This window comes from Diadema antillarum, unplaced genomic scaffold (assembly GCF_040938485.1).
Source record: "Diadema antillarum isolate AM-2024a unplaced genomic scaffold, OU_Dant_1.0 seq00000432_RagTag, whole genome shotgun sequence".
Classification (NCBI taxonomy): Eukaryota; Metazoa; Echinodermata; class Echinoidea; order Diadematoida; family Diadematidae; genus Diadema; species Diadema antillarum.
The window spans coordinates 532,494-554,751 of record NW_027271412.1 but is presented as its reverse complement, the minus strand read 5'-3'; the positions used below and the strand labels follow the sequence as shown (position 1 = coordinate 554,751).

Below are 22,258 nucleotides of genomic sequence, written 5' to 3'. Positions count from 1 at the left end.
AGATGTAGACATTCTGACCGCACCCTTTCTCATTCCTGAACGCATCAACTCTTCATAAGAGACTTTGTGGTTTTGTTTCAAACTCCATGCCGACATGACAAATGCTGGAAACGCATTCACATTGAAGGGGTGACAGAAAATGAACTTTCACCAGGGTCTACCCTGAAGATCACTTGTTCTGGCTGCGACAGCTGAGTTCAGACTTCCTTGGAGCACAAGCTGCCATTGTGGCTGTCGGTCAGTACACCAAAGCTTTGCCTTTCAGGCCAGCACCGTCAGGTGTAGGACAGCAGATTGACCTCATAGCTTCCATCGACCTGGCATGCAGAAATGCCAAAGAAGCACACAGATGAGAACAGCATAGAATTGAAATATTTTACTGCAAATCTGTCCAAGTACATTATTTAGGTCACTATCCATCATTGACATACATATATTTACATAAAGCTTACAATGAAATAGATCAATTAAAGAGATATAATACACATTTACTCTTAAGATGAAATAATTTCTGATTCAATGATTTCTATTCTTGGATGAAAGAACTCCTATATTTCCTAAAGCAGAGAAATGTGGCTGAAATGAAAGATGATTTTTTTTATATTCCACTTCATTAAATACTAACAATTTGTAAAAACATAAAATAAAAAGAGACAGTATCAACAAAAAAAAAAAGTGTTTTGGGGGGACTGGTTAAGCCTCTAAAGAAATGTGCCACAGTAATGTAACTCTGTCACATGAATCAATAGTTGTAGTAAACGTGTACACGAGATGTTTATCATGAAGACAGACTTGCTTTTTGGAAATCTCTACATTGATGCAACAGATGAGAAAATACACAGATAAAGGGGTATGCATTTTCTTACTATTTTGGGGCAGAGTACAATTTAACCACTGGTAGTAGAGAGGACTTCTAGATCAGACAAGCCATTGGAAGTCTTTTGATTAAAAAACAAAAACAAACTAGAAATGTCGCTATGGCGACTGGTATGCCTCCGCCATAATGCATGATTCTCCTAATAGGTCTAGATAGTACATGTGGACAATGTGTGATTACATTTTCAAAAAATTGGCAAAATATTAATATGACAAGTTTGTCACAAATGTGTTGAATGTTCACCTTCCTTGACCTAGGTTTAATTGGATGAATAGGAGAGCATGTATCTGGGATTTAAGGACTTTAACTTGACTTTGACCCATTTATATGTTAATGCATTGAGCAATTTTCTAGGTATGGATAAAAAGTGCAATTTCTGTATTGAATAGTTAATTGTTACCATTTTCACCTGGCCTTTGACCCTAAAATTCATAAGATAATCACTGTCAGGCAGAACATGCATAAATATGTAGTACGTTTCAAGATAACTTGAGCCACTTCCGAGATATGGAGGGAAAAATTAGTTCAGCACTTTCACTTGATCTTTGATCTTTTGACCCTTGAGGCAAAAACAAAAGAAAAAAAAAACTTTCCAGAGAATCTCTATTAGGTTATACATGCATACACCAAGTGTAAAAAAAAAAAATAATAAGCCTCCTGGCATTGCATAAACATGAGGGAAATAGTGAAGTGTTGCCATTAACCTTTGACCCTGACCTTTGACCCCATGAACTCTAAATTCTCTAGATAATCACTGCCAGTCAGTACATGTATATATACTATGTTCCATGAAGATATCTTGAACAATTTCCAAGGTACAGAGAAAAAAGGTAAAGTTTTAATATTTTCACTTGACCTTTTGACCTTTGACCTCATGACCCAAACTTTCACCAGAGAATCGTAATTGGGTAATACATGTATACACCAAGTTTCAAGAAAATATCTTCAGGCATTGTATAGATATGGTGGAAATAGTAAGATTCTATGTATTTGACCTTGACCTTTTGACCTTTGACCTTGAGCATGTGCACTCAAAAGTTGATAGGCACAACTTCACCCCCAATACACATACATGCCAAGTTTCATTAGGATACCTCAAAAGGTTTTGATAGTTACCCTGTCCACAAAATTCACTACGGACGGACGGAAGGACGGACGGAAGGACGGACGGAAGGACGGACAGATGGACAACCCGAAAACATAATGCCTCCAGCACCACTTCGTGGCGGAGGCATAAAAATGAATAAACAAATCCACCATATCCCACAAACATTCTCTTGTTAATGCTGTTTCCATTAATCATAATTTGTATCATTTACTTCTAGTATTTCATAAAGTAGAATAAAAACTTCTCATTCATTTCAGCCCCATTTTGGTCATTTGCAATTGCTCATCTTGAGGGCAGAATTATCTACAGCCTCTACATCTCACAATCTAGAGATGATTCTAAAATTAGCAACACATTTTAGATGATTAAAGTTCATATTTCTGTCTCTAATTTGCTAATTTTTGTACCTTTTTCCTGATTTTGTGATGATTCAGTGAATTCAACAATGCCCGTCTAATCTCTCCCTGGCGTAGGACATGCAATAAACTTGCCAATTTGATAATTAATAAGAAGTTGCCAATCTAATAAGGATTAATAATTCACAGCAAAATAAAAAATCAACCCAGGAGTTGATGGGTTGCAGGGCAATTCTCCACACTTTGTTCACATTGACTAACTACAGAGAGTAAACTTTACGCTAAAATTAAAGCAAGTATTAACTAGAAATGTCGCTATGGCGACTGGTATGCCTCCGCCATAATGCACGATTCTCCTAATAGGTCTGTAGTACATGTGGACAATGTGTGATTACATTTTCACAAAATTGGCAAAATATTAAAATGATACGTTTGTCACAAATGTATCGAATGTTCACCTTCCTTGACCTATGTTTAATTGGATGAATAGGAGAGCATGTATTTGGGGATTTAAGAACTTTAACTTCGACTTTGACCCTTTCACAAGTTTACACACTTGAGTAATTTTCAAGGTATGGAGAAAAAGTGCAATTTCTGTATTGAACAGTAAATTGTTATCATTTTCATCTAGCCTTTGATTCATAAGAGAATCACTGTCAGGCAGAACATACATAAATATGTACTAAGTTTAAAGATAACTTGAGCCACTTCCGAGATATGGAGAAAGAAGTAAGTTCAGCACTTTCACTTGATCTTTGACCTTTTGACCTTTGACCTTCTTGGCAAAAAGAAAAAAAAAATCCCAGAGAATCTGTAGTGGGTTATACATGCATACATCAAGTTTAAAAAAAAAAATAATTCTGCTGGCATTGCAAAAATATAAGGAAAATAGTAAAATTTTGAAGTATTGCCCTTGACCTTTGACCCCTGACCTTTGACCCCATGAACCCCAAATTCCCTAGATAACCACTGCCAGTCATTACATGCATATATACTTTGTTCCATAAAGACAACTTGAACAATTTCCAAGACACAGAGAAAAAAGTGAAATTTTAACATTTTACTTGACCTTTTGACCTTTGACCTTTTGACCTCATGACCCCAAACTTTCACCACAGAATCTTAATTGGCTAATACATGTATACACCAAGTTTCAAGAAAATATCTTCAGGCATTGCATAGATATGGGGGAAATAGTGAAATTTTAAGCATTTGACCTTGACCTTTTGACCTTTGACCTTGAGCATGTGCACCCAAAAGTTGATAGGCACAACTTCACCCCCTAATACACATACATGCCAAGTTTCATTAGGATACCTCAAAAGGTTTTGATAGTTACCCTGTCCACAAAATTCATTACGGACGGACGGAAGGACGGACGGACGGACGGACAACCCGAAAACATAATGCCTCCGGCACCACTTCGTGGCGGAGGCATAAAAATCTTTAACACAATAACACTCAAATACAGTTGTATGAAGTGTTGAAATTTTGAAGCTTCGCATGTTTAAAACAAAACAGTATTACTGACTAGAATCACATATATGTAAATTAGATTGAGGTATGATATCATTATCCATACACTTCAGAAAAGAAATTGCCGGTGTGCGCCTTCCAAAAAATTCTGCAAATATTTTGTCAATTTTAGCAGTGACTTTTCCAATAGGGTTACATAAGGCCATGTTTTTTTCCCACACTAATAAACATTGCAATAATTCATAAATGCAAAACAAAGAGAATCGTGAGGGGATGACACTGTCAACTGTCAAATTTGCGTATGTTAATGTAATTCACACCAAAATTTCACACATACACACAAAATGAAAAGATCTCTAAAGTTCAATAGCTTTCTTATTCCTTGTGTCACTTCAGTGAAATTTTACAGTGCTGCGTGCTTTACTTTAAAATTAGTAATCTCGTCAAAGTCAACTTCGGAGATAAGAGCGGTATTTCATGTCGCATATTTTGCTTGACTTACATCAAATCTGCCGAGAGAGGTCTCTGTCTGCTCTCCCTGAACCTTGGTGGTCAGGGCCCACAGTCTCTGCAAGCCTGCTGCTATCTCATCTGCTGGTAGGGAGCTCTGCAGCAAAAAAGATAAATAATAATAATAATGAGAATAACAACAACAATAACAACAATAACAAGGAAAAGTAGAAATTACGCGGTGCGTAATATATGTCCCCGCCGGAAGTAGCATTTTGTAGCAGAATGTACAATACAGGTCAAAAATCAAGGTCAAAGGTCAAAGAAGTCAAAGGTCAAAATTCCATGTAGAAGTTTTGAAGCCCTCACCTAGTGCCATCACATAAAGCAAACGGAATCGAAATCGGGTTAGAAATGGCGAAGGAGTAGCATTTTGTAGCAAAATGTACAATACAGGTAAAAAATCAAGGTCAAAGGTCAAGGAAGTCAAAGGTCAAAATTCTGTGTAGAAGTTTTGAAGCCCTCACCTAGTGCCATCACATAAAGTAAACAGAATCGAAATCGGGTTAGAAATGGCGAAGGAGTAGCATTTTGTAGCAAAATGTACAATATAGGTAAAAAAATCAAGGTCAAAGGTCAAAGAAGTCAAAGGTCAAAATTCTGTGCAGAAGTTTTGAAGCCCTCTACTAGTGCCATCACACAAAGCAAACGGAATCGAAATCGGGTTAGAAATGGCGAATGAGTAGCATTTTGTAGCCAATGTACAATATAGGTAAAAAATCAAGGTCAAAGGTCAAAGAAGTCAAAGGTCAAAATTCTGTGTAGAAGTTTTGAAGCCCTCACCTAGTGCCATCACCTAAAGCAAACGGAATCGAAATTGGGTTAGAAATGGCGAAGGAGTAGCATTTTGTAGCAAAATGTACAATACAGGTCAAAAAATCAAGGTCAAAGGTGAAAGAGGTCAAAGGTCAAAATTCTGTGTAGAAGTTTTGAAGCCCTCCACTAGTGCTATCACATAAAGCAAACAGAATCGAAATCGGGTTAGAAATGGCGAAGGAGTAGCATTTTGTAGCAAAATGTACAATATAGGTCAAAGGTCAAGGTCAAAGGTCACAACTGAAATTCTGTGTAGATGTTTCAAAGCTCCCATGTAGTGCTATCATATAAAGCAAACAGAATCAAAATTGGCTCATAAATGACAGAGAAGTAGCAAATTGAAGATTTTGATCACACACGGACACACACACGGACGGACACACGGACGGACACACGGACACACACACGTACGGAGCCCGTTTCATAGTCCCCTGCTCGAACTTGTTCGGCGGGGACAATAATGATAATGATGATAATAATAATAATAATATTTGCTATTATTATTGTTGTTATTATTATTATTATTACTATTACTATCATCATTATTATCATTATTATAAAATGAATAGAGGGCATGCCTTCATTCCTTGAATAAAGGATTTTTTGTACCCGCCGAACGAGTTCGAGCAGGGGACTATGAAACGGGCTCCGTACGTGTGTGTGTCCGTGTGTCCGTCCGTCCGTGTGTCCGTCCGTGTGTGCGTCCGTGTGTGATCAAAATCTTCAATTTGCTACTTCTCTGTCATTTATGAGCCAATTTTGATTCTGTTTGCTTTATATGATAGCACTACATGGGAGCTTTGAAACTTCTACACAGAATTTCAGTCGTGACCTTTGACCTTGACCTTTGACCTATATTGTACATTTTGCTACAAAATGCTACTCCTTCGCCATTTCTAACCCGATTTCGATTCTGTTTGCTTTATGTGATGGCACTAGGTGAGGGCTTCAAAACTTCTACACAGAATTTTGACCTTTGACTTCTTTGACCTTTGACCTTGATTTTTGACCTGTATTGTACATTTGGCTACAAAATGCTACTCCTTCGCCATTTCTAACCCGATTTCGATTCCGTTTGCTTTATGTGATGGCACTAGGTGAGGGCTTCAAAACTTCTACACAGAATTTTGACCTTTGACTTCTTTGACCTTTGACCTTGATTTTTTGACCTGTATTGTACATTTGGCTACAAAATGCTACTCCTTCGCCATTTCTAACCCGATTTCGATTCCGTTTGCTTTATGTGATGGCACTAGGTGAGGGCTTCAACACTTCTACACAGAATTTTGACCTTTGACTTCTTTGACCTTTGATCTTGATTTTTTGACCTGTATTGTACATTTTGCTACAAAATGCTACTCCTTCGCCATTTCTAACCCGATTTCGATTCCGTTTCCTTTATGTGATGGCACTAGGTGAGGGCTTCAACACTTCTACACAGAATTTTGACCTTTGACTTCTTTGACCTTTGACCTTGATTTTTTGACCTGTATTGTACATTTTGTTACAAAATGCTACTTCCGGCGGGGACATATATTACGCACCGCGTAATTTCTACTTTTCCTTGTTCAACCTAGAGCTTGTGCTATCAACTTACAAACTTACTAGTCAAGACCAGCTTTCAGTTTTGCCTTTAACTTGTCTTGTTCGCTGGAGGTGCAATCCGACTGCTATATGGAATTAGAGTACGTTGTATTTGGTTTATTGCTGTTGGATGCAACCAGACAGCAAAAGGCATTGGCAAAGATGGAATATCCAGAATCTGCACAAACTACTGTATATATGCTTTATATTGCTTTTTATTTGTCTTTACTTTTGCAAATCTTGCAAGTTGAATAGTATTGGAAAAATCAACAACTGACAAGATGAAATGAAATGTGAAGGTGGGAAATCACTACTTCATTATCTCTTTCAAAGGGATGATAGTCATTTTTATTTCTGTCAATGTGGCTCTTGATTGGTGTGTCCCCCCACAGGGTCCGGGGGGGGGGGGGGGCACCCCATATCCAGGGCTCGACACTAACGGTGGCCCGGGGCCACCAAAAATGAAAGTCGGGCCACCAAATTTCAAAAAAGGGCAAATTTGGTGGCCCGCCTCGGGCCACCACAATTTTTTGAAAAGTATGTCAATAAATTCGTAACTTTTTGCGCCGGAAATTAGCAGTTAAATTTGTTTAAAGGATGGATGAAAAGGACTGAATGAGTGCCTGAGAGTGAGTGTTGCAAGTTTGTTGAAGTTTAATTTATGAGTAGATATGTCCAACTTCTAATTCTTACTATCATAAAACTTAAATATTTGACTCATTAAAAAAAACCAGGACTTTTAATGTTTTTTATTGTTTGTTTTTTTCGGGACACCAAATTTTTCTCTCGGGCCACCAAAAATTTGAAATTTAGGATTTTGGTGGCCCCATCGGGCCACCAAACAAAAAAGTTAGTGTCGAGCCATGCCATATCCATCATGAACAAACATGAAACTAAAGTTACCTAACAGCACTATTTAACTAAGCTCTTTCACTTCTGGTTCTAGAGAAGAAAATTTGGCAAAATTATATAATTTGGGGAAATGGGGTCCCTTGTACTAGCTCACGCATTTCAGATGTAATGTACAGATGTGGCATGTTTCAGGTTAAGGTTGATGAAGGTGGGTCATATGGGGGTTTGAACTTTTACTAGGAGAGTTAAGGACAGTAAAAATACCAGTTGGATTATCTCATTACTTGGATGCCTCTAGCACAGCCAGATGTTCCCATCTACATGAGACACACGATCAAAACCAATTCCATTTTATGAATTACAGGTCACTCACCTGGGCCCCTGGTTGCAGTCTCTCTGCCATCGTGTGTTGGTGCTTTTCGAGCCATTCTACCACAGGAGGTACGGCAACTTTCTGTGTGACAGGAGACCAGGAGCAAGAATTATATAACACAAAAAAATACAAGGATCTATTCAAGAGGTACAATATGTATACAATTAATTGATACAAACACAATCACAGCAACACAAATGCACATATTCAAGACATACATTGTAGGATCACTGCCACAACCACACTATCCTATTCCATGCACACTATACAGTATGCAGATCACTCTCGCAAAGAACATTTAAATGACATATTGAAATCAAATTACATAATTGAAGATATATCATCACTATTACCATCGGTATGTTTGGGCAGTGAAACGAGAATCAATATTATTTTTTGTGCATTGCACCTTTTTGAAAACAGTGGGAATATTCAAAGATTTTAATTTTTTTAAATTCTTTTTGGCATCCTGCAAATTGGCTTTCAAACGTTCTAGCATCAGTTTGACAGCATTTGAAGAAGTATTCCTTTTCCAATGAACCTTCCACTAATTGCCTCAAGGAGCACTCAGGTTCTGCATTTGTCCAAGGCACATACATAGCAAGCCCATGCAGTCAAGCAAACACTGAAAAATATGCCGGTCTATGAATAAACAAAAAACTGATTTGTATAACTGCATTAAGATTCATGGGCAAGTATACAGGGTCACTGACATTATAAATCCTCTAACTTTTTATGGATGGGAATTCAATTCCACTCAAGGGTATTATAATTTATGACTTGGGGGAAAACAATCCTGCCTAAGTAAGACTCATAAAGATTAGCAATCATTTTCAGAGAGAAACTCCAAGCAAACTGTCTTTCTTGCATCCCCTCTGGCTTCTGTAATGTGAAGAGTAATGTGAAAAGACTTATGCTTCAAATTTTGAAGGTTTATTGGGACAAAATTTCTCATCAACTCATCACAGGAATTTGCAACTTTCAATAAAATCACATTGACAAGATATGCCTTGGAATTCAAAAATTCTGTTCTTGACCATTTTCAAGAGTTAAGAGGGAGAGAGAGAGAGAATACAATTCAAGCCAAGCAGCCATCTTGCCTCTTCATTGTACTCTGTGATTGTGATGTTGTCGACCCCAAAGCTCGCCCACACCGTCGATGGCTGCTGGAGAATCAGACGCAAAGCTGTCACTCGGTCTGGGGTCACCAGCATCTGTAGGTTGTCATAACAACACGGGATTGAGGAGAGAAAAGCAGGTCACATGTACTACATATGTATGCACATTCACCTTGTTTGGATCACGCTTTTCATAAGGAGTGGACCATTTTCCTTCATCATTTTTGTTTTTTAAAATTCAGCTTCATCCCATTTTTTTTCCCTTCATCTAATGTCATTCTTCCTTTCACCATGGAGTTGTCAATATTCTTTAGAACCTCTGAAATATTGAGAAAAGGGTTATCGGGGGCCTGTTTCATAAAAACTTGTCATCGGTAACAAGTTTTCATAAATGTGACAAGCTACCGAAATCCTTGCATCTGATTGGCTGAGAGCAAATTTGTCATAGAAATGTGGCAGTCGCCACCGATGACAAGTTTTATGAAACAGGCCCCCGACCAATATCTGTGTTCCATTATCCACTTCCCAATTCCTACAGCTGTCCAGGTTTCTCATTACTTCTCGCCATCATGCATGATACCATCAATTTTTAGCAAACAGCAGTGAGTCAACTTCTTGACATTTAAAAAAAAAGTTTTTATGTCATTATGTAACTTTTCACAAAACGTTCAAATAAAACTTCCCAGTATATTTACCGTTTCTAAGCATCAAATATTCATAAACTTTTACCCACAAACTAGACATGACTTTCTCTCGCCTACAAGTGCAGAATACCAATACCAAGAATTTCATGTGGTAATTCATGAGGCAGATTTCAAATTCATGCAAACAGAGAACTCAGGTGATGAGTAGGTAGATAGTGGGGGGGGGGGGGGAGGGACTAAGTTATTCTTACATCCCTTTACAACCTGTTGTCTTGCCTGATCTCTAGAGATAGTGAAGTAGTCTTGGAAACAGACATCACAACTTTAAATTGCACACTTTTTGGGAGAATGACTCATGGACCCTTTTACAAGCTGTTGTCTTACCTGTTCCCTGGAGATACTGAAGTAGTCTTGAGAACAGACATCACAATGGACATCTGGCATCAACTGCACAGGTCTGACACAGGTCAGCCATTTTGATTCTCCTTTTGGTTGTAAGAAGGGGAAAATTTGGACAAAATATTATCATTTCGTGGACAGTACAATGCAAAAAAAAAAAAAAAATGATGAGGAATTTCATTTGAGTCTCAACTTTGGCAGCAGTTACAGGTCCCACTGCATTTAATTCAGTGATCAGTTGCCATTTCCCGGAGCGTTTAGCTCTAATTGGTACAATAATGGCTACACGTATGTACCACAGGTCTGCAAAATGGCAGGAAATCAGTTGCTGACTTTACTACGGTACTTCATGAACTGGAACTATTAAAGCCCTCCAGACATTGCCATACATTACATACTGTCACAATAAAGGGCCGTTCACATTGGAGCGGTTTTGCGGCAGCGGCAGCGGAGGCGGTTTGCCGCTAAACTCTGCCGCAGCGGCACGCTGTGCACACTGGAGCGGTTTGCCGCACGTAATATGCAAATTAGATTGTTGCCCTTGGGCACCTGCAGTTTACTAGTAATCAATTACATAATTATCATGCACGTGTATACCGTGAATACATTCCCCATGGATCTGAGAATTTACAAAATCACTTTTCCAAAACGAAACAAACAATCAAGGAAATCAAGGATGCGTAACATGCAAGAAGACTATTGGACAATCAGTACTGGAATCTCAGCTTTTCAACTTTTTGCTTTAAAAAAAAACCAACACTTTCAACACAGACTGTTCAATGAAACTGCAAAATATTCCTTGTGTTACTGATATTGGTATGCACGCAGAAATTGTTGCATCGGACCACTGCCATATATACTGAGAAGGCGGTACATAAAATGTGTACATCCAACACCTCAATATCTCAAATATGATCTGCGAATGTCACATTTTCCTTGTTTTTTTTTTTGTTTTGTTTTTTACAAAATTAGTCAGCATCCAAAGTAATGATATCTTATCTTGTTTCGTGTTAATGAGAAAATTACTTGTATTTTTTTTTTTCTGGTGTCGGCAAAGTAGTCAACTCTATGAAAGATGAGCTCTTAAAAAGAAAAGAAAAACCAGCAACATACTTCTTTACTTATCATTCCAATCTTTTACCATAGAATAGTATACCGGTATTATGATATATATATATATTTTTTTTTAATCATCATGATTGTGTCATTCATTTTCATGTGCATGTTTGTGTAATGATTTTTGTACTTCATAACTCACTTTTCCTACTGCGCTCTGAGCATGTTAGTCATGTGGAATTGGCACATTAAATGTATACTGTATTATTACTATTATTATTACCGATGAACTCTATACGGATGAAATGTTAATGTTTGATTTGATTTCTGTCACAGTTCATGCTCTTTCTGGAATTGTAGTTACAAAGGTGAGGGGATGTTTTGGGTAATATGCCTACCATTCACTCTCCTACTCAAACCTACTAGATCTACACGTATGTACAACTGTAGAGTATAATGTAATCCACAAACGGCCCATAATAAACTCACCCACATACTGTACTCCCAGCTATGGAAAAACAAGAGTAGCATTTTCACTCTCCACAACATGTGTTTTATATTATGCATGGGGAAGAAATTAATGGCAGTTTTGAATCCTCTTAGAAAAACAAACAAACACACAAAAACAAAAACTACACACACACACACACACACACACACACGATCTCAGTTTGGATTTCAAATTCATACATCTGTATTACACCATCAAATCTACGCTTTCAGAAATCTGGATAGCATTTTAACAGACAGTCGATTTCCAAGTGAACCACACAACTGTTGGGTAAAGTGATTACCAAAAGCCAACTGAGGTCGGTTTTATCTTAAGCAAGTTTTGTGGAATTGCACTAAATCTTTTCTTCGATTAATTTAACCATCGAGTGAAAACATTGGTTAACAGGAATTTTAACCAACTTACGTCCGTAAATGACAAACATCACTCTAAATACACATCAAACAATGTACATACACTAATACAAACCACACATGTCAAATTTAGTACTTGAGACACTAATTCAGGACAATTGTTGCAACATACAATCTCATTTGATGTGATCTAATATGGCAGTCAGTTGCAGAAATAAAGTACAGTGTATATACATATACTGTTAACATTTGCGAAGGGAAGTAATATAGCACATTCACATGTAAAATGAAAATTCACAAGATCTGACACTGTATGAGCAACTTTGTAAATCTGAATGGATACACATGAGTTGTCAAAACAATACAGTACTGGTAGTATGGTACTGGATTTTATGAATGATTACATGAGCACATGTATGATAATTAACACCAATGTAATTTGTTTCTTGGACCAATTTTCTATGAGCATATTATTCTCATCTCCTACATCTGAAAAACAAAGAATTAATTCAGTGCAAATTCCTGGCAGAACTGCATACTTTACAACATAAAACAAATCAGTCGTTTACATTTCACCTTTCAAACCTTATAAGGACCAATCTTTCTAAATAATAAGAAACAAAAAGGACTTGTATTACATGTACATGGGTCTAGGGCAATTACCCCTTGGGCAATTACCCCGGACCCTTCCCCTGGCCCTAATTCTGAACCTAATCCTAACCCTAACCTAAACTCCTAACCCTTGACCTAATCCTAACCCTAATCTTTACTCTTACCTTACCACTAACCAGTATTTAGCCAGGGGGTAATTGCCCTCTGGGGCAATTGCCCAGATACGCATGTACATACATGTAGGACGGGAAAATATAGGAGAGAATAGGATTGAGAGAAAAGAGCAGTACAGAGTTCATCAAATGAAGTGAGCAAGAAAGAGCGGATACATAGGGGTGGATGAGGCTTGAGATTTACAATGATTACAAACTCAAACACTAGAAAATCAGGATAAGCAAAGGAATACAACAAAAATGGGCACCTAGATGCTTACATGGTTCAATTTAGCTAGTCAGATAACAAAATCAAGTAGCAAACAGAATAGCAACATATTACGCATATAATGCAATGACCCGTTATGAGTTTTCTGACACCAAAAACTAATTTAATGCAAGGAAAGTACAAACTGAGTGTTCAAGATTATACATGTAATGAAAATAATATTCGATGCCATGTCAACATCTATAGTTCAAAGTTCAAATTTATTTCATATTTCCATTTTCTCAATGATGAGATTACAAAATTATTGACAACAAAACAAGAATACAAAATATATACAATCATGTCTTTTGATTGTAAAAGAAAAAGAAAAAAATATACTTGACACAAATATACATGGTCATATCGTGTGAAAATGTCACTTGTAAGTATAAGAAATATGATGGGGCCTACATAAAAGCTTTAAAGCTTGCAAAAACTGTAAAAACATTTATAGATTTGGGTTTCAAGATAAACTTGAAGCTTTCAAAAATCTGTAGTAACATGCTTCAGGTACACTATAAAGTGCTTGCTTTACTGCTAATTATTTTACTCATTACCATGCAGCATAATACAATATTGCATCCATACTCCAAAGTCAAATACACAAATGTGACAGGTACTATGTACACTGTAGGTGCATAGTGAAAAGGTGGAATTTCATCACATTTTTGAATAGTATGTTGGCTACTGGCCTACCTGGGAGCAATGCAAAGAATTCTTGTGTTGTGGGCCGGTACATGTATATGCTATCACATTTCTCCTGAGTCGAATTCTAACTGCGAAGTGATACACAATAGCCTGCCTTGTATGATAATCGTGATGAACTTGATCACTTCTTACGAACATAGATGAAATTGCTTGGGGTACATCTTCACTACTCAAGTGATATATGAAGGATGCCAGTTGAAGACAATTGTATCTTGTGTTTTCAAATTACCATTCACATTATAAAGACTGAAAGTAGTTTGATCCACAATATTTTGGTTAAATTTTCTATGGATTTTTTTTGTCATTACATTGGCAACACATTAATTACATACTGCATTTACCTGTAATAGTGGCCATATATGCCAAGTTCTAAATCAACTCCTAAAAAAGCAAGAGAGTTGTTGAACTTGGGCTGGAACCAGGTGCAAGCATGGTTAGCAACAATAGTGTTGAGAGATATTTAGGCCAGGTGAGGTCATTTAGAACTAGTTTCCATGGCGATGACGCAGTTTGGTGCTCTATACATCCCTTGTCAACTTGTACACACTATGTGTGGGAGTGGTGTGTAATAATGGAATTAGCAGCTTTTCACATATTCGATACTTGTCTACATTATAATAAGTAAAACTAACTCCTTGAAAACTTAATACATATTTCAAAGAAGCACTGACCACTAATAGTATCAATATAAGTGTACCTTATCATTCATACACAGTACAGGTGCATAGTCAAAATACAACAATATCCATATGGCAAATGGCTTGTGAAATAACATGGTCACTGTTATGAGGAGACCACAATTAAAGGTCAGTGCCTATTTCCCTATAACATTGTATGTACTTCTCAAGCAAATGCTGTTTTATTATGAAGACTTGATATGGGAAGGGTGGAGATGATAAATAAATGGTTGCATTATGGTTGACTCGGCAAATTTAGAAAATAAGGGAGGGATGCCAAAGTTTCAAATCCTCCTTGTTTGTACAGGAGTCCCTTATAAAATGGTCTCACCGCCATGCAATGTGGCCAGCAGTTGAGATTTAGAACGAAGATCAACTTGAAGACAAGATCAGCTGCACCCACAATGCCTTGAGGACTGTGCCCTGTGCTTCACAACTGCAGATACATGTACCTGAAGAGGGTATAATTTGCTTTCTCCAATAAATAGGATGAAGGGCTGTGACAGCGGATGTTCTGTGTCGACCACATATGAGCAGTTAAAACAGTCCTTCCTGGAAGAACGAAAAAGACAAGCATATATGGAAACAGCGTAAACATTTTGAAGACATATCGATGTGCACTATTTTCTTATGCATTTATACACATGATATTTCCAGTAATTTTGTATAATATATTTACTAGCAACTCCAGCAAACTAGGAGTAAGAGTGACCAAGATCAGAAGGTCATTCTTTAAAGCTGAAGATCTACTATGCACATACAGGAGTGAGTCAAACATGATATCTGGAAACAGGGGGCAAAATTGTTTCAGAAGGGAATGGGGAGGTAGTACAGGCCTGTATGAAAGCTACAGATCACAACAGAACAATTCACACAATTCTGGCCTTCATGGTGCTATTTGTTTGTTTGTTTGTTTTTTCCCATGTCTAGCTTAATTACAAACCAGAACTATCTTTGCAAAGAAGTGTAACTTTGTCTATTAAAAAGTCAATTTTTTTTTGACAACCCCCCCCCCAAAAAAAAAAAAAAAAAAAATAAAAGTGACAGACAATTTCACATTCAAAGTTACATTTCACTTGCATTTTCATGTCCTCCGAAACTGATTAAATTGGTATGGTCCAATTGCTAGACCTAGGCACCTTTGGTACACTATAATATACACTATTAAAATGATTGATTGGTCCACGCTGCATATTGTGATACTTGTCAAATGCATGGGATGTTGCTATATGAAAGAACAGAAGAATCTACATACATGTACATTACCTTGGAATGAAGGGGCAGGGTAAAGATTAAAAGATGTGCCTTCACAGAAATTTCACTCTTAAGTTAAGTTCACTCTTTAGTTCTAGGTGACATACAAAATATGTACACTGTACCTGTGTTGTCATTAGAATTATCAGGTACAGTACAATACATGTACCATCACTTCGTAAATAAAGTTGTTGTTTTTTCCTCCCACATGATTAAGATCAAGTTCTGAACAATGGTTATGGTATAAATCGTCGCTTGCCCGGAAGAAGGGAACGAGCGCGCGAATACGCGTAAAAAATAGATTTCGAGAAAATCGCAATTTAAAGTTTCAATTGACTATATCTTTGATATTTGAATATCAATACTGCTGAAAATTCACAAGTGAACAGATAATATTCCAATTTGGTACTAGCTAAAGTGGCTATAATGAATAATCTACAAATCTTATGATATTGCTTATGATCTTACCTCATGCAGGTCTTTTCTCGAAATCTATTTTTACGCGTATTCGCGCGCTCGTTCCCTTCTTCCGGGCAAGCGACGAAATGTACCTAGAATGTCAATCTTTTGAATAATGCACTTTCAGTAAATCCTGAAAGCTGAAACTCACAGCTTTCCAGTCAATGAGTGAGCTTGCATCAAAGCCCGGTCAGGGATGCAGCCTCCTTTGCATGGTCTTTCCGCATTCGCTGAATAGGAGGGAAGCAGATTCACTCACTGTTTATCTGAGGTAAATAATATTCATACAAGTGAGGTGTTATACAAATGATGTGTTATACATGTACAATGCATTATTATAACGTTATTTCCTTACATGAATAGGGGGAACTTTTTACTCAGCACAAAGAAAATGTAATATAAACAGCTCTCTTTTAAAAAGCACCTTAGCCCTTCACGCCCATATTCACCCAGCACCACATGCAGGAATTGATTGCCTGAACTTTTGATATCTGATTTTGCTCTTAAATTGCTCATTTTGCAGTACAGTGTAAGTGCTACTAAAATGCCAAGTGCTTATATCAATGAAACTATTCATGAAAATATACATTTGGTATTGCTACCAACATGAATTAATGCACTGAATTACCTGCAGAACACAATACAGAGGGTCATCTTTCCTACCGAGGAACACAACACTGGCACAGCCTCCCAGAAGAAGTATTGGCTGCTTCAACCCTTGATACAATATGTCAAGGGTCAGCAATTAACCAACCACTGCATCACTGGCATCTAAATTGTATGAATGAGGGTACCACCTATCGGCACCCTATGAATTTGCGGCTCGTTTATTCCAAAAGTATAAAACAAATTCGCCTAAGTTTTTCCTCAAATAAGCTGTACCCTGCAAATACTGCAATTTCAAATCTCGTGACCGTTGTTGATTCTGAATCTCCGTTGTAAAATTATGCAATTTTAGTGCGTGCGATGCATTTTCTTCGCGTGGCTGAAAAAGGGTACCTCACGATCTGCACCCCTTCCCTCCATAGGTAATACATGTGAATTTCATAGTCATGCGTTGTTACTGAGTGGATGTGTAATTGAAATGTGTTCAGTTTGTTTTGTTGGCTTGATTTTCGTTTCTTTGTTACTGTTCTCATAGCTATAAAATGGCACTTAATCCCACGCGTACCTTTTTGTTCTATACGCAAACAGCCATGATACGCAGGGTGTCGATGTACCCTGCCAATAGCTGGTACCCTTACTATACATTGAAGAAACCGTCCAAGTCTATTGATTGTGGGAAATGTGGGCATCTTTGGAAAGGCAAGACAAGATAATGCACATGCTTACCAGCTACAGTACAGTTACAGTTAAAGTGATTTTAAAACATTACCCTTAACTTGGTCAGACTCAGCCGGAGAGGATTTGATTCACTTTCTAACAAGACAAATCAGTCCTACTTCACTGCCTGTCTGATGATGCGAGACTGAACGCGAGTAAATTCAAGTAGATCGTCTTTGTCATGCCAAAATGATGCCAATGGACAAAGTTGTGGTCATGTGTATGCATTTATACCAGTGCGGTGGCAGTATGGCAGTACAAAAACACTATACGTAGTACGTGACCTAGTAGATCTCAGTTCGGGAAACCCACTCACAAGGGGGGCCCCTCCTTATAAGTAACCCGTCCCCCTTATAAGTAACCCCGTCCCCCTTACAAGTAACCCCCGGGGCACCCCTTATAAGGAGTCTCCACGCTTTTTTGCAATGCAACGCGAAAATGAAAGGACTGCGGCAATTCGCTTGATTATGTCCATAAAGCTTCACAAGTTTCCTAGTTACTCACGAAATTTGAGCAAAATCGGTTTGAGGCATCATATCTAAAATCATGGATTTAAATGCGATGTCAAACGACCCATGCGAATGCTGAAATGCGAGCGATTACTGGCGTGAGTGTCGCCAGGCGCGGCGGCGCGGCAATGCTTTAGTGCAGATGTGGCGACTGAGTACGTACTCAGTCGCCACGTCTGCACTCAAGCATTTGCCGCGCCGCCGCGCCTGGCGACACTCACGCCAGTAATCGCTCGCATTTCAGCATTCGCATGGGTCGTTTGACATCGCATTTAAATCCATGATTTTAGATATGATGCCTCAAACCGATTTTGCTCAAATTTCGTGAGTAACTAGGAAACTTGTGAAGCTTTATGGACATAATCAAGCGAATTGCCGCAGTCCTTTCATTTTCGCGTTGCATTGCAAAAAAGCGTGGAGACTCCTTATAAGGGGTGCCCCGGGGGTTACTTATAAGGGGGACGGGGTTACTTATAAGGGGGACGGGTTACTCATAAGGAGGGGCCCCCCTTGTGAGTGGGTTTCCCGAACTGATCTAGTCCTGTATGGAGGCAGAGTCAATACCCAGAACATACCTTTTTTTAGGGCCTAACGCGCGTTTAGGTCTAGATACTTTAGACTAGAGTCTAGAACTATGTCTAACGTTAACAGTACTATCAGAGTATCTAGTATCAGGCCTAGAGGCTAGGTGTTTCTGTTTTTATTTGAATTTGTTTGCCATTTATCATTGATCATTTTTTCCCTGTATTAATTTATGCCAAATTTATACTTATGAATTAGGATCTAGAATCTACTAAGTACTAGTACTTGGATTGGAATTCCAAAATTTTCCCTAGGCAGGGCCTACATTATTTTGATTTTATTAGAAATAATTCAAAAATACTCTATGATATCAAATATATCTAACGATAGAGTGTCTAGTACCGGTACGGTATACTAAGAAGCATATCATAACGTAACGTTATAGGTTGTATACGCCTATGTAACCTTTTTTCAATGACTTATGAGGAATGTTAGGCCCTACCGCCTGCCTACCGGTATACAATCGACCATATTGTGGTCCATTTATCATATGAGAAGCCCTTCCCATCTATGGACCCCATACATTACTGGTCATCAGTAGGTGTGAGACTAGTCGGACAGTACACTGTAGGAGTGCTCCTACTGGACCTAACAGTAGTTCTAGATCTACTCTAGACTTCAAGGCTTCAGTAGATAGGCGTATATGGGACTGTGATATTGATAGACTGCTTTCTTTCGCTGGCGAGTCTGCGTCTATGGCAAAATACGTGGAAAGTTACAATCTGCAATGTAGCCTCTGCAAGAGAGTGACCGCTGTCAAGGGTCGAAACAAATGGCGAAACCTTGAGAAAACCAAACGAGCAACTTACCATTTAGCCCGATTTCATCACCAATGGTCTCCAATTCGACATTTTCCTAGGGAGTGTTTTTGTGAACATAATTGAATTTATTGTACAAAAGTTGTCTTTTCTGGACGTCTTCGTTCCGCTCTTCGATCGACGTGCTGTACCTTCGCGAGACTCTTTTTCAAGCTAAAGTTTATGACCCCACCCACATAATAACGTCACGAACTATACTGTATCATGATTGGTCAATAGCAACCTCGCCGCAGCGGCAGACTAGAAAAATCGCTCAGCGGAGCGATTCGAGAAAACCGCTTGCGGTTGCCGCTCTAGAAAGTCACCGCTACCGCTCCAGTGTGAACGGTTGTACTTGAACAACACGCGAAGGATTTTTGCGGCACGCCGCTGCCGCTGCCGCTGCCGCAAAACCGCTCCAGTGTGAACGGCCCTTAACAGTTAGCATTCAGGTACATGCATACAGATGCACAGTTTTTTCATATTTACCATCTTACATCCTCAATGATGAAATTGACATTCTGATGTTTTTGTAAATGTAGGAGAACAGTGTCTTGATATGTGATGACATTATAGTTATCATATGACATAATTTACCAACTAGTAACGAAATTAAAAAGACAATCCATTTAGGACAATTGTTGCCACAGAAAACAAGAATGAATTTTAGGAGTTACTAGTACCCTTTACTTGTGCATTACAGCTCAAATATTAACCCGTTGAGGACGAGTCCTGTGTATACTCAGGCAGACAATGCATGTTGTACTATTAGCAAACTCAGTCAATCCTGAAGGGTTAATTATTGTACCTTGTGTCTCCTTGGAGCACTTCAGCTTCATGGACAGAAAGCCAGTGTAGTTGTTCCTAAAGGTAATTTCTCCAATCTGCACATAAAGATAGTTAAGAGGAGAAATCAAAATTTGAAAGTACTGGTACCTGTAAAATGAAGGAAAACATTTTCATTGACTTAGATTGCTTATTTTTGTTTTGTTTTGTTTTTCTAAAAAAGAATAGTTTTTAATAGTCATCTCTACAAACATTTTTAATGCGCAAAAAATGTTACCGGTACCAGTTTTGACATACACTTGTATAATACACGGTGCACATAAATATGTGACCCTGCATCACAAAACCAACAAAAAGTCACCACAAATGGATTTTTATTTGAGTACAGATTCTGAAAGAGCAGACTATATGCTTTACAATTATGTATGGCTCAATTAAAATGGACTCTCCTAACCTATCTTAATATTGGAAAGAATGCACACACTCTGGAAAAGTGTGAACAGAGAAAAGAGGCTCTGAAGTACAGGGTCTATCCGTTTATTCAAGCGCTTAATCTTCACCAAACCGTGCTAGCTGTGCGATGAATGGGACAAAAACCAGGACATAAACCACTGGAGCAACAATGAAGGGATTATCAGATTAAGTTGAAATTTAGAGTGCTCTATTAACACACATTGTCCACGATTAACGCCAACTTTCAAAGCAGTAGCATTATCCCTTCAAAAGTTATCATACTGGAAAGTGAAGAATGGGCAAATGGATTATCAAGAAATGAAAAGGGGCCTCTAAGACATACCGTCTATCTTGCTACTTTACAAAAATAAAAAAAAAAGGATTGTAGAAAAACTGCTGAAAATGCATTTTCCCAGTCATTTTATGATCCCAAACTTAAGAAAAATGTAGAAGGGTAGCTCATTCAGAAAATATAAAAAACTTGATATTGACTTTGTCGACCCATTTCACCTTTTTGAGTTCTCACTTAAAATCAATGGGTGCGACTTTTTGTTCGTTTTGTGGTGCACTGTCACATAATATATGATCAGCATTAGTGTGTGTGTGTGTGGGGGGGGGGGGGGGGAGTAGAATAGCTGATTCCAGCAAATTAAACTGGTACTATAAATTGCAGTCATTAACACAATCATGAACATGATGGGGTTATTGCTGATTGTAGATATTTTTCATATTTTCTGTCCAAAGTCAAAGACTCATCATTAAATCAGAGCATTGACAGCAAGATTGAGCTCTATATTTTCACTGTGTTGAAAATGGGATTGTTAGTAGTGCCAGTGCCATCAACAAGACACAGCTACATGTATTAAGAACATTCATCGACCAATATCAGCTCTCCTGTGTGTTGACATTTGTTGCAAATACTTCATCTCTGTCTTTACTGAAAAATATGTAGGTATGGATGTTTTTTTTTTTAACTCGACTCAAGCCTTCAACCATTACTACAGACAATTTTCTAATGTAAAAGACAGGTATCCTCTCATCTGAGATTTTTTTTTTGTCTAGACTAGAACATCTAGCTTCAATTCCTTCATCATCACGTAGACCCCCCTACAATGTATGTGACATAAACATTAAGTCTCACTCACAATGATGTAATTGAAATACCCTCTTCAAACAATGTCAATTTTTCATGCACGGATTCCATTATAAGTACCTATACCAGTCAAAAAACAAACAAAAACAAAACAAAACAAACAAACAAACAAACAAACAGCAATGTAGACCATCATGAACCATGTCACTGCACACAGCGTCTGGGTGGGCTGGTTCTCGTTCAAGCACACACAGTTATATATATATGCCTGCAAATGCATGAACAGTGATGACACTTACATCAACACTATTGAAGTTAGGGAAGGTGATGTCAACCACCGAAACACCACATGTTGCTGATGAATTTCTGTCAGATGGCGGTTTTGCGATCAGATCAACTGGTTTCTTCACTGTGCAACTGAGCGTAGTTCCAGAGGCACTTCGATTTTGACTTGTACGATGCTTCAATACCTTCATAAACATTGTTGTGTCTGTCCTGCCCTCTCTGAACTCTGGAGACTGTGGCAACAATCTTATCAGTAATACAACTGCA

General features: G+C 38.1%; 1 protein-coding gene across 1 annotated transcript; it reads right to left on the bottom strand.

Moving 5' to 3' along the window:
- Positions 1 to 275: 275 nt before the first annotated feature.
- LOC139732557 (nicolin-1-like) lies at positions 276 to 22,188 on the bottom strand. The gene is made up of 7 exons (XM_071643411.1): positions 22,006 to 22,188; positions 20,183 to 20,258; positions 10,099 to 10,199; positions 9,053 to 9,166; positions 7,953 to 8,033; positions 4,320 to 4,424; positions 276 to 317 (listed from the first exon to the last, which is right to left on the bottom strand). Exons 1-7 carry the CDS (start codon positions 22,186 to 22,188, stop codon positions 276 to 278), a joined length of 702 nt encoding a protein of 233 aa, XP_071499512.1.
- Positions 22,189 to 22,258: the final 70 nt, after the last annotated feature.

Excerpts from the sequence above, each read along its gene's own strand:
- LOC139732557 (XM_071643411.1), bottom strand. The coding sequence starts at position 22,188 with ATGTTTATGAAGGTATTGAAGCATCGTACAAGTCAAAATCGAAGTGCC. Across the intron at positions 4,425-7,952 it reads GACTGCAACCAGGGGCCCAG|AGCTCCCTACCAGCAGATGA; the intron begins GTGAGTGACCTG and ends TTTTTGCTGCAG. Across the intron at positions 318-4,319 it reads CCTCTCTCGGCAGATTTGAT|GTCGATGGAAGCTATGAGGT; the intron begins GTAAGTCAAGCA and ends TCTGCATGCCAG.